At 36.4% G+C, this 12493-nt stretch overlaps 1 protein-coding gene across 5 annotated transcripts in view; it reads left to right on the forward strand.

Annotated features, from left to right (window-relative positions):
* Positions 1-689: 689 nt before the first annotated feature.
* Positions 690-12493, forward strand: part of shep (alan shepard) — a 213753-nt gene continuing 201949 nt past the window's right edge. For 2 of the 5 annotated variants that reach the window (XM_067086195.1, XM_067086198.1), the window contains exon 1: positions 1265-1384. Coding sequence is in view for 1 of the 5 variants with exons in the window: in XM_067086199.1 (XP_066942300.1) it covers positions 984-1013 (30 nt within the window). In the remaining 4 variants the exon portion in view is untranslated. Of the gene's footprint in view, positions 1014-1264; positions 1385-12493 lie in introns of those variants that run through there. The other 3 variants (XM_067086197.1, XM_067086199.1, XM_067086194.1) reach the window with 3 other exon arrangements.

Consider the following 12493-nt stretch of genomic DNA (forward strand, 5'->3'; position numbering starts at 1 on the left):
AAAATGCCAAAAGTGCTCTGCACCAAACGAGTAATTTCGCCGGACAACATTCAAATATCCCGCCACTTAACGTCAAACGCTGGTCTTATATTTTTTTTAAGGGCAGGGCTACTGGAATGTCATCTGAATGCTGTTTTTTAGGCAGAAATAAACATTATATTTGTCTTCACTCTCTAATCATATAAAAATCAGCTACCGCATTCAAGATTTTCTCCTTAACAGACGTCAGCTGAGTGTTTTAGCTAGGTTGAACATTCGATGACGCCGACTTCCGTCTTTTAATACGATAGCTTTGGTTTTATTTTAGTTTCGAAGGGATTTTATAACATTCTTACGTAAAGAATTTCAGGAATTTTTATCTGGGATTTACCGCTTATGCGCTGACCTTGACAACTTGTTCTAGCACAACAGCTGATCGTAACATTCTTTTTTTTCTTTTTTTGTTTTCCTTATTGAACGATATTTAGAGCCAAACCTTGTTGTTCGTTGTTATTTTTTTCGGCATCAGTTCGGATGAATTATTGTACGCTGCAGATGTGATTAAAATTTTAGTTTTGCTGAAGACGGTGGATGTAAAATGTATAAAAAATATCAAATATTGAAAGTTTTAAAAGTTTTAATGTAAGAATCAAGTGACAGTTCGCTCAGGCCCAACCCACTTGCCGCGTTCCAATACTCGATCTTCTGTCATTACTTTTATTAGCCTTTGCCGTTTTCACGCAGAAATTCCGATAATAAGTGTGGATATAGATATTAAATTAATAACAAAAATTGGTTGATATATCGATTATCGTAATCGAAGACATTGAAACAAACCCTATTATTGATTTTTAAGAGGGTTTATCGCCTACAATGGATTCATAGTATTATTTTGCCTAAGGTACACTAGTCGTCAGTTCATCCGTAGACTATAGGAAATTACTTATTATTTTAGTTCCCTAATATATGTCTCCCTGCTTGATTTACACGAGCGATAGTGCGGCATGAACACCACAGCGTACTTGCACGGGAAGGTAAGTCTGGAGCCCCTAAATAGTGGTGAATAGAGCTGTAAAATGGAGTGAAAAGAGGGCGGTTGTCGGCCAGCTGTTGTAGTAGGAGTCCAGTTGGCAACTCTGCCCTTCCCCCTACATGGCCTTCGGTTCTCCCCATTAATTAAGAATCCCCATAAAGTACAGATTGATTCCTTCACGGGACCTTTTATTTCACCCCCGGACCGTTTTTTCCCACCGTGGGTGGGCTGGGTCAGCTCGGCCATTGCTGTGCCGGGTAGCTCAAATGGGCAATGTAGGTTATGTCATTGGCAACTGTGACAGGACGAGGCCCATACACACCATCCTCATCATCCATCGAGGCTGAAACCCTTCGTCATCGTCGCCTTCGTGTTAGTAAGAAGGGCAGGGGGCCCTACCGTGTCGCGGGAGGCATTTTCCGACGGCCGTCAGTCATTTTTCGCCAGGCTCCTGCGTGTGTGACCTTTCGAAGGGGGCTGTCAATTTTCCTCCTCGGCCGTGCAACTGGGATCGGGGTTGGCCTATATCTGTCATTTAGGTCCATTACGCGGCTCGTAATGATCGTATTTGCTTGTTTGGCGGTACTCTTTCCCATTTGGCTCCGGATATTTTCATTTTGAATGCCCTGCGTGGACGGAGGGGTATAGAGGCCTACGGTACTGGTGCCTGTAGGCCTACTGTGGAGTTGAGTGACTGCCGGTACTTCATTAAATTTATGGCTGTTAAGAAGGCTTTTCGATATGGCTATCAGATGGGGATCCCTTTAAAGATGAATATATTTGGAGTCAAATTTCTGCTTTATCTCTCACCTTATGTTAGTGCCCTAGGCCACAAGCCTCCTTCCAAATGTCTGGGAATGGTCACCTTATGCAACACTAAAGACTAAGATACTGAGACCATTTGAATATAATAAAGTTCGAAAGGTTTGTATCAGACCTGAGGACATTATATCCTAGCTTTGAGCCGTACCCCACCCCACAACTCCCAGTATTTCGGGGCATTAACGGGTATTAACGGGTGCTTCACGCGAGCTGCGATACCGAGGGAATAGGCACAGAACAATCAGTGGTTAGGTGCTCGGACCTTGGTAGATTTACGTACTGCAGTGCTTTTGCCGTCATTTCTGTGTAACTTCAAGTTTTTGGTCCGTAGGCCAGTAATCTGACAGTAAGCGTCCTCTCTGTTGAATTTATTCTTCCCTGTAAATTGGTAAAACTGAATGAGGGGACTTGTGGTCTTTTCTTAACTCATTGACGATGAATATTTGATAGTATGCCTATTGAGTGGAGGCAGGCACATGGGGAGTGGCTAATATAAGCTGGGACATGGCACACTGTGTCAGGTTGTTTAAGATTGATGAGCTAGTTTGGAAAATAGGTTTAACATTGTCCAAAGGACTGGGTTGAGCATATTTCAGTTTTTACTAACCATCTTTCTTCAGCAAAATTTTTGACGTGCATTGCTGTCTAAAGATTCAATGAAAGTTAATATTAGTACTTATTAATTTATACACAATGCAAATTGTAATCATGCTGACCAAAGGGCTTCAACTAATATGAATTGTGCTTATTTTTCCTTTTGAGTATTATTTGTTAAGAACATTTCTTTAGATGAGAAAGGGCTTGGGTTAATATGGTGGTTGTATCCTGGTTTTGACTGAACCTTTATGGAATACAAAAGTCACAGTTTGTAAGGATAATCAACAGCTTGACATAGGAAAATTAACTTGAAGGTAAAAATTCATGATTGCCAATGCCTTCTTGAATGTAATGCTAGTATAGAGCCATTGGTTAGCAGTTATGATAATGCATACTGCAAGACCTAAACCTGGAAATGTAGAGGACACTTTTCAACAATTTTTTATATATGTTTACTTGTTATGAATGATTGTGGAAAGACTCTTACCCTTAAGTGATTGTATGATTTAGAAGGTTTACTTTCCTGCTTCATGAGCTAAGTTCCATCAACTGCAAGTGATAGAATTTTCTTTTTTGTGTTGCATTTGACGTATATAGTCCATATCTAATGATGATAAAAACCTTATTAATAAGGGTAGTACCGGGTATTTAGGATGCCCATATGAGTTCTCAGTACTGTAGTACTGAGAATTCACATGGGCATCGTGTGCAGCGTAGCTTACTGCTAATGATGCCATACCAAAGGTTCTTTGCAACATTCCTGTGGTCCCCAGGTGCATTGTTTTGTGCTCCCCACTTAGGTATACAGTATACCCATTTTTTTTACCTTATATTTTCACCTCACATTCAGAGCAAATCCCTCTGGCCACCCCTTTGAGAATCTGGAAATTCAAATCCCTCTGGTAGCCCCTTTGAGAAAATCTGGAAATTGACTCCAATCTAGTTGATCTACAGTGTTTTAGTTTCACATTATAAAGCATCAAATAGGGCCATTCAGTGAATACCTATAGTTGTGCCAAACACACTTTAAGATTGTTAGTGTGTGGTGAGGCAGGAAAAACAGTGTAGCCACATCTGTTTAGCCATTTAAATCTTTACCATAACATCAATCCCTTGTTTGTGGTTTTACCCAAGACCTGTCATTTACTATAGTTTCCACTTTGGCTTTCCATACTGTCCTGTCACTGCGGTAGCATGAGAGCGATGGTTCTTCAAGTGGATGGTTGGGTTAAGATTAAGCCAGTAAAGTAACTACTGACCTTCTAAATGCTTTACGCTGCCCACATGTTGCAGAAACTGAAGTATGGCTGAGCAGGTAGAAAATGATTCCTTGGTGTGTTGTGTTTATGAAAATGATTAGGTTTCCAATGAAAATATCTGTAGTTAGATGTGATTTTAATGTCAGTTTTAAACTCATGGCTGTATTTTAGAAAACTTTCATATGAACAGACCTTTATCATAATAGTGAGACGTTTGTCAAGACAGGAATTCCTTATTTGCCACACCCTAGCGATCTTGGTGTGTTTGACAGACTTCAGCATAAGTATAGCATAGTTTGATATTCTTTCTGACTTGTGCTTGAAGTTGATATCATTCAGTTATATTTAAACATTTTCTAGTATTGCCTTGAATTGAAAAAACACCTTTGTGACTAAGCTTTTAGAAATAGGTTTTAGTTTCACATAAATCAACAATGCTGGCTTCTACAGCCTCTTTCATGTTCTGTGCTTTTGCATTGAGACCTATCTATATAACATCAGATTTTCTTAATCTTACAGCTGGTTAAACTTGAACTAAATTTAATTTGCTCAGATTACTACACTTTTGAAATGTGTAGGTAGAGATGAATAGATAGACTTGAAGAAACCCTGTTATAAACTTGACAAGCGGGTGGTTAGCAACACTTGTAGTTAATGGGGACCCACATGTTGCCACTATTTCGCTTTAATTAGTTTTTCGTTTATTTCAAACTTGTCTGGCTTTGCTTTGGGAAGCAAACTGTCATAAATTTTGTTAATAGTAAGTTTTATACCTAACATTGCTTCTTTACTGCTGAGTTACTGGGCTTGTTTAATTTCTGTAAACCCAAAGGTGCTAGTTGGAGATAGGGAAGTATTCTCTTTTCAACTTCAAACCATAGAATTTCCTTATTTTTTGTGGTTGATCCTAGAGAGTAATGAGGTTCTCACGTTAAAGAGGCAGATTATTTTATGGTTGCCATCCTATCTTGACCAGTTTTGATATTTTGTACTGTTTTTAATGATTGTAATACTAAGCTCAGGGTATTGCCTTGTACTGTATTTGATCCATTTAGGGAACATGATTTAGTGCTAATACACTAAGCCCCTCATTCTTTAGTGTGATGGTTCATTTTTATAATCTTATTGGTCTCTTATTGACAAATAACAAATATGGCATTGAGAATAAATGCTCCTCGGGCAGTGAGTTTCAGTCAAGAAGGATAGATACAGTAATATGTTTCTTGCAGTCATACATTTTATCATGGTTTTTATCTCTGGATGAAGTTTTTGTCATGTTATCCAGATGGAATTCTTGTAGTCATTTCACTTTCTTCCATTACTGTAATAGTATTTTACTTTGTATGGTAAAAGTACAAAGACATAATACGTCTGAAATTGTGGGACAGAATAAGAATATGTAGATAATAAAAGGATAAAAAAAATACGTAGTCATAGGAAGCATGGGGAGGTCAAGCAAAGCTTTGAAGAAAACCACTGTAGATTCATATACAGTATAGACAAAAAATAAAGGAAAATTAAAATTGAACCTTTCTTGCTATTATTGAGTGTCAGTGATACTGACAGCTCATACAGCACATGTGTTGATCTGTTGAGAGTAAACTTTGAATCGGTGCAATATTACTATGAAGAAGCAAGATTGATAATGTCTTTGATGTGCACAGAGCATTACTTCATCAAATCGTGATTACAGTAGGGATGGGGTGGGAGCTGATGATAGAGTTTTACAACTAATATTGAAGATAATCTTGTTTGGCAAAAGATCATGTTGCTCACCACTCACCACATATTACACCAGTATCAGTAGCAGATATTTTTAGTTATCTTAAAAAAAACTTAATCCCAAAGTTTAGATAAAATAACATACTTTTTAAGGTATGGAAAACAGTAGCTATGAAAAATAATAGTTAAAAAATAATGTATTTACATGAGTTTGCTCACTTAACACTAGAACGTAAATGGCCACAACATGAAACACTAAAATTGTAACCTATTAAATCCTATATCAGAGGCAATTGAAGGTATTTGAAAGAACAGTTGTAAACATGTACAAACTTAGAGAAAAAAATGTGGACCAAACACTGGTCATCCAAGGCTTTAGCCTACAAGTAACACACAAACCTAAGTGCTGGTTCAGTTTTTAAAATTCAGTGACTTCTAACAAAAATGTTGCTTAGATTGCTGGAAAACCTGTAACATGCTAAGTTACTAGGTAATGCTGGAATGTATTCATTTAGATGAGTGATATTCAGGGATGAAAGTAACAAAAAGGAAATTGCCTGCATGTACTGTACTGTAATACAATAGTAAGTGAACAGAGATTGAATTGTAGAAGTTATCTAGGGTTTGGATAGGAACTACATTATACAGTGAACCCCCCGTATTTGCGGGGGATGTGTCCCACACCCCCCCCCTCCCAGCAAATAGCTAAAATCTGCAACTACTTAAAACCCCTCTAAAAACACTTAGAACTGCCCATTTTGATAGTTTAAACACAGAAAAACCCTGTAAAAATGCATATACCAGAGTATTTTTAATAGTTTTATCACAAAAAGTGCATTTATTCATGAAAATTATATGACAATATCGTAATTAGTGAATATTTCTCAGTGAAAAATACCGCGAATGGGCGAATTTTCCGCGAATAATGGCTAGATATGTTCCACAGAGAAACCCGCGAATGCGTAAGTCTGCGAATCATGAGAACGCGAATACGGGGGGTTTACTGTACTGTCTTGAGTTTCTGCTTTCTTTATGATGGTGTGTCAGTACCTTAATAAAAATACAAAGGACAGTGAATGTATGGCTAGTTAAGATGCAGTACAAGAAGACCTTACTTGCCCCTTGTGATTATACGAGGGTAAACAAGTGATAAGGAATAAAGGATAGGGAGGTATTATGCAAGGATTTAGTTAATGTAAATGTGTTAACAAAACAACAATACTCTGGTATTGAAGGTAATCCCTATACAGAAAATATAAGGGGAAAATGAAGAAAGTTCTTTACTGTAGAAGAGGCTAATTTGAAATGAATAAACAAAAATCACAGATACGGAATTGTCATTGTCATAGCATTACTTGGTTTCAGTTACTATGCATACCTTACCTTGAAAATTAAGCATAGTAAGATATCAGCTTAACCTTACTTAGCAAGTTCTGTTGAGGGGATGCCAGTGCTTGGAAGATGGGACATTGTCTTAATAAACTGAACTGTAGAATAGCTTCAAAAGATAGTTGCAATGAGTGCATCCTTTCCAGTTATTTATGTTGAAAATAAAAGTGGAAAAATAGGGGACTGACAACAAGGTGTACCGTATACTGTATAAAGTTGGCTGTAACTTACATATACTGTACTTTGCTGTACCTCTTTCAATAAATCTCTTGTGTGTGTGTGTGGGATATTATGCAGGAATTCCACTAAATTAAAACAGCTCACTGTCTTAAAATTGCAGTTGAAATATCATGTTACTCTTTATCACTTTATTATTCTTACAGTCCTAACAGCATGACACAAATGTAGCTTCTTGTTAGATCTGTAAGATACAGTATTGCCATTTTTATATACTGTACTGTATACAGTATTGCAATTGTAAAGAACATGGTGTAAGGACATTTATAAACATGATTCAGTTGTATTGTTGGGTGATTTTTTTAATCATGGTGAAATGTCTGATGTCCTTTTCTGACTGCTCAGTTTTACCAGAAGGGTGGTAGGTCAGTAAGGAAAATAACAATCAAAATTTGGAATTCAGAAAGGCATAAATTGGAAAACTAAATGTAATCATGCTACATTAAAGAAAAAATTATCAGCTCAGAGTTTTTTAAGAGGAACTAGAAAACCTATGTGTGTCAGCATTAGCTTATGTGGTTCAGATTCCACAATAAGCTGTAGGTCCCGTTGCTAGGTAACCGGTTGGTTCTTAGCCACGTAAAATAAATCTAATCCTTCAGGCCAGTCGTAGGAGACTGTTAACCAGCTCAGTGGTCTGGTTAACTTTGTGTAACTTTTTGAGACCAGGAGAGTTTAGATTCCTAAGACACTTCCAGCTTTTTGAGATATTCAGTCATTTTTGAAGGGACATAGAAGTGCTTAAGAATATTTGTCCTAAACATCCTTGTCCAGAAGATCAGGTACATTACAGTGAATTCCTGCTAATTAAATGAAATTTGTATAAAGGTTGAGCTAGGATAAACACTGGAGGTCCGAGCTATACTCAAGTAGCCATTGAAAGAAATAATGGGAAGCTGATAAAGTAGCTAAGTCTGCAGCAGTTATGATTCAGACCAAACAAATTTCTCATAAAAATTTGTGACGAAGTTCCTTATGATGTATGAATGGCCAGATTTTTAGAATAAAGAAGCAGAAACAGTATCACCATAAAATCAGATTGAGCTTTTGGGGGGTTGTGGCAGACTTAAGTACAAAAAAAAAAATAGAGTAGTATTATCCTGCCTGAACATTAGGTACACCTGTTCAACACATGGTTTCTATTTGGCTACACCTCATGACTTATTTCCCATCTGTAGGGAATGCAGTACGCTAACAAAATGTATATGAATTCCCAAATTTCAGTCAACTATGAATGACAAGTACTAACGGACACAAATCCATTATGATCCAGAGATGATGTGTGTTTATAAGCTGTGCCAGGAAGACCCTAGTAAGTCACTTTGAAGTGTTTTGACACTCATGTCAAGGATAAAAAGATGTCTTAATTATCTGAGTCAGCACATCACACTCACAAATGCTGACTCAAAGTATGGGATCATAACACTTTATTCAGGTAATTTAAAGCCACAAACACTGATAAAGAGTAAGGGTAGGAGGGCAATGCTGAAACATGGATTGAGGATTTTCAAGTAGAGTGAAATCCAAGGAAAGAAAAATGAAAAATAAGCACATAGAGTACGACTGAATTGTCATCCCAATGGAAGTTATGACCCAAGAATTATATTGGCAAGAAGTAGATTCACCAAAATCCTAAGGGAAAACAATGAACTTGAAAGGGGGAAAGTAACTGTTCCTATGTTAACCTACCTGGGAAAGCATCCAAGGGGACAATCCATAAAGTAATATGTAAGACAAAAGGATGTCAAATGATTAAATAGATAAAAGAAAGTTAAAAATAGAATATGTTAAATAGATGAAAAAGTAAAGTGAATATGAAAACAAAATAAATGTAGGATGAGCAGCACTGCTGCTGGCAAGATGACTTTAGTACCAGTGGAGTCTCGGGATTCATACATCTCAGGAAGTGTGATATATCTGATTGATTAAGTTGTGTAAAACAGACATAACATTAATATAGCTCCAGGAATTCTGCCTCTTTCCTAATTCACTTTCATGAGAACCTCAGGTTTGGTATATTTTCTCCCTGGCATTATGAATAATGTATACCTCAGGTTTGGTATAATTTCTCCCTGGCATTATGAATAATGTGTTATTGTGTTAGCTTGTGTTTTATTATCCAGTAGCAAGAACTGGTGCAAGATGCTTGGGTTCAGTTGAATTAAAAATTCACTTTAAGAGACATTATGGCTGGCATCTTTCTACAGTAGACCTCTTATCCACTTGAAGAGAATCTAGTTCTCAGCCCTCAGTCTTAATTGGGTTAATGGGAAAGTGTTCTGGGTTTATCCCAGCATTGATTATGAACATAGTACAGAAGCTAGAGGAATTCTTGGGACTGTGAAATTTCAGTTTTTGTAAGAAACTAACTTGTCTTGAAAACAAATCGCTTTTGGCCCTTGAAGGATTTGGGTTGACTTTCCATAAGGGTTTGTCGGTAGCTTGCTTATAAATGTCTTCATTACTGTATTATATTAAAACTGCTCAGTTCTGATTCTTTGTTATATTTTCATCGTTGTGTTGGAGTGAGCTAATGAGGCCTGCTGTTGCTCTAGTATGGATATATAATGCTGATGGTTCTAATTTTGCTAATTAAATTTACATTACCCAAGAAAAATGAGCAGGTGTAGTATTCTTTAGTCCAAATAGTAATTATTAAATGACTAGAGTGAGTCTTCTGCAAGACTAAACATTTGTAAAGCAAATTAAATCACTATTAGTGATAGCCTATCCAAGTAAAGATTACCAAGGTGGTGCCTTGACGAAGAACTGGCCAAAGTTCAAAGAATCATGTATTAAAACACTTGGAAACTGAGGGGTGTCCAGTAATGTCAGTTGTTGGATAAGGATTTTTGGGCTTAGCCTGAAGTTAGATTCTTTGTGACTTAAACTACTGTATGTTGATAAACCTTTACAGTACGATTCATATTTAGGTAATACTGTAATTGAATTGTAAAACAAGCGCCAGCAATTGTATAACATGCAATGACTAGATTGTTTTGTTACCTTAAACATATTTTTGAAGACATATGCCTTTAACTTTGAATCAAAGATGACTTCTTTGTTGATTTAAGACATAGTGTACTGGACAGCATTTAATTTTTGGTGCAAAGTTTTGAGTATATATGGTACACAAGTTGGTTTGTGACATTGTACTAATGATAACTTTGGATGTGTAACAATAAGAAATTATGCACTTGAGGTGTAGGGTGCTAATTTATTTTACATTGTGCAGAGGCAGTCAGATAATAAACTTTTTCATCACAATATTGAAAGAAGTATAAGGTATTTAATTCTAAAATATGGTGGTGCACATTTAAACAATTGCATTGATGCTTGGGAGAGTAGGGAAGGACTTATTAACAGTGGTATAGGTCATCTGCTGTCAGTATTGCATGTAAATGCATAAACTCTTCCTGTTGGAATTCATTTCTAGCTTGTCTCACTCAGGCAACACAAATCTGCATTCATCATCCATCTGAGCCTGAGTTAGTATCAAGACATTTTTGCATACAAGGTTCAGGTGGGAGTTCATGCAGACGGCATCCATTGTCTACTGAAATCCATTAATGTGGGATCTGTACAAATTTTCCTTACACTACCTCATTTTAGAGAATGGATTTCACTTGTATTAGTGAAGACCTACAAGGTTGCACTGTTCCACCATTTTTAGCTTGTGGTCAACCTGGATCTATCTTGCAGGCTTTACAAGAATTTTGTTTATTATTTTAGATATATGATGTAAAGTCATTCTTTCAATGCACTCAAAAGTTTCTTGTCAGTTTGTTGAAAGTACAGTTTAACAAACTGGTAAAATGTGAGTAAATTTGGCTATTATTAAATAACATGGGTAGTCTGATGGAAGCAAGGAATGCTTTGTTCTGGGCTGAATCGAAATGGTTTAGTTACGCCTGCATTGGACATTTTGGGATATTAGTACAGTTATACACTGGCCTCACAGTGAGAATGTCTTCCTATGTTCAGCATGCCCAAACCCTTGACTGAATGATTTTAAAATAAATGGTTTTGCAACTTGAAGGTCATTGACCATATTCTTGACGACATGAAAATGTGAGCTGAATTTATTATAACATTCATGTGAATAGAAAAGAAGACATTAGCAAGTTTTATTAAAAAATTATTTTTCCTCGAGTCTGTTATGGTATGGTTGCTAGTGGGTTAATAAGTGTTTAAAGTTGCTTTAGCTCTATTCTTTGAATATAGCACCATGAGTTACAGTAATAGTAAATGTTGATGAGATTACAGCAGTGCAGTATAATATTGTACCCTGTAACCCTGTAATACTTTACTTCCAAATTGAAACAAATATAATAATTTTCAGCATTTTCTGTGAACACAGTTCTTGATTGCACGTAGTCTTATAACCTGATTGCCAAAATTTAAAATTCAATCTTAATCTCTGAGGTTAACCTTGTGGAAGCTTGAAATTATTTTTCTCATAAAACTAGTGAATAGAATAGTTTTACTCATAATATCTGGTATAATTACATGCAGTGTAGAGATTCAATTTGGTAATTGCAAGGCTCTCATAGTAATGAGACATAGCTGTAGATGTTTGCTAATAATTACTAGCTTGCTTAACGCAACTATCTGAGTCATGTTTCTAGACTGCTGTTTCCTTGAAGGGTTTTGCTCATAATGAGAAGTAGAATTTGCATTGAGGTAAGATAAAGAAATCGAAAACTAGAAATACACCAAAGAAAAATGATAAAAAGAACATGGCAGAAATCATTGCAGCCAAAGGGACTCCACTTAGAAACTTTGTACTGTCTACAATGTTGTGCACGGAAACTTCACTGCTTACAGTGTGTTGCATAAGACACATGGAAAATGGTACCCTCTTACTGGGAAATAAAGAATGTACGTTATAAGATAGTCGGAAACTGTTACCCTCCTATTGGGAATTACACAAGTATTGTATTTTGAAAATGGTATCTTCCTAGTTTGAAATACTGTACATAAGTATTAGATTGTAAAAAAATGGTAGCCTTCTAATGATAAATACACAAGTGCTGTATCATATACAGTTGTCAGAAAATAGTACCCTCCTACTGATAAATTCAGAAGTATCAGATAGTGAAAAAATAGCACCCTCCAACTGGAAATACACAGGTATCAGATTGTCAGTACGCTGATATCAAATACACTAATATCAGATAAGCAGAAAATGGTTTCCACCCACTGGAAATACACAAGTACCAGTTAGAAAATGGTACCTTCTTACTTGGAGATAGAAAATGGTGCCTTCTTACTAGGAGATGCACAAGTATCTGGTATAGTAGTTAGGAAATTATACCCTTATACTGGAAAGTACAGAAGTGTCAAATACTGTAGTTAAAAGTAGTACTCTGGTAATGGGACATTCTCAATTGTTGTTAAGGATATGGTACCTTTGTACTTGAAAATACAGTAGTGTATACAGGATCAGACAGAT

This window comes from Macrobrachium rosenbergii, chromosome 42 (genome assembly GCF_040412425.1).
Source record: "Macrobrachium rosenbergii isolate ZJJX-2024 chromosome 42, ASM4041242v1, whole genome shotgun sequence".
NCBI lineage: Eukaryota > Metazoa > Arthropoda > Malacostraca > Decapoda > Palaemonidae > Macrobrachium > Macrobrachium rosenbergii.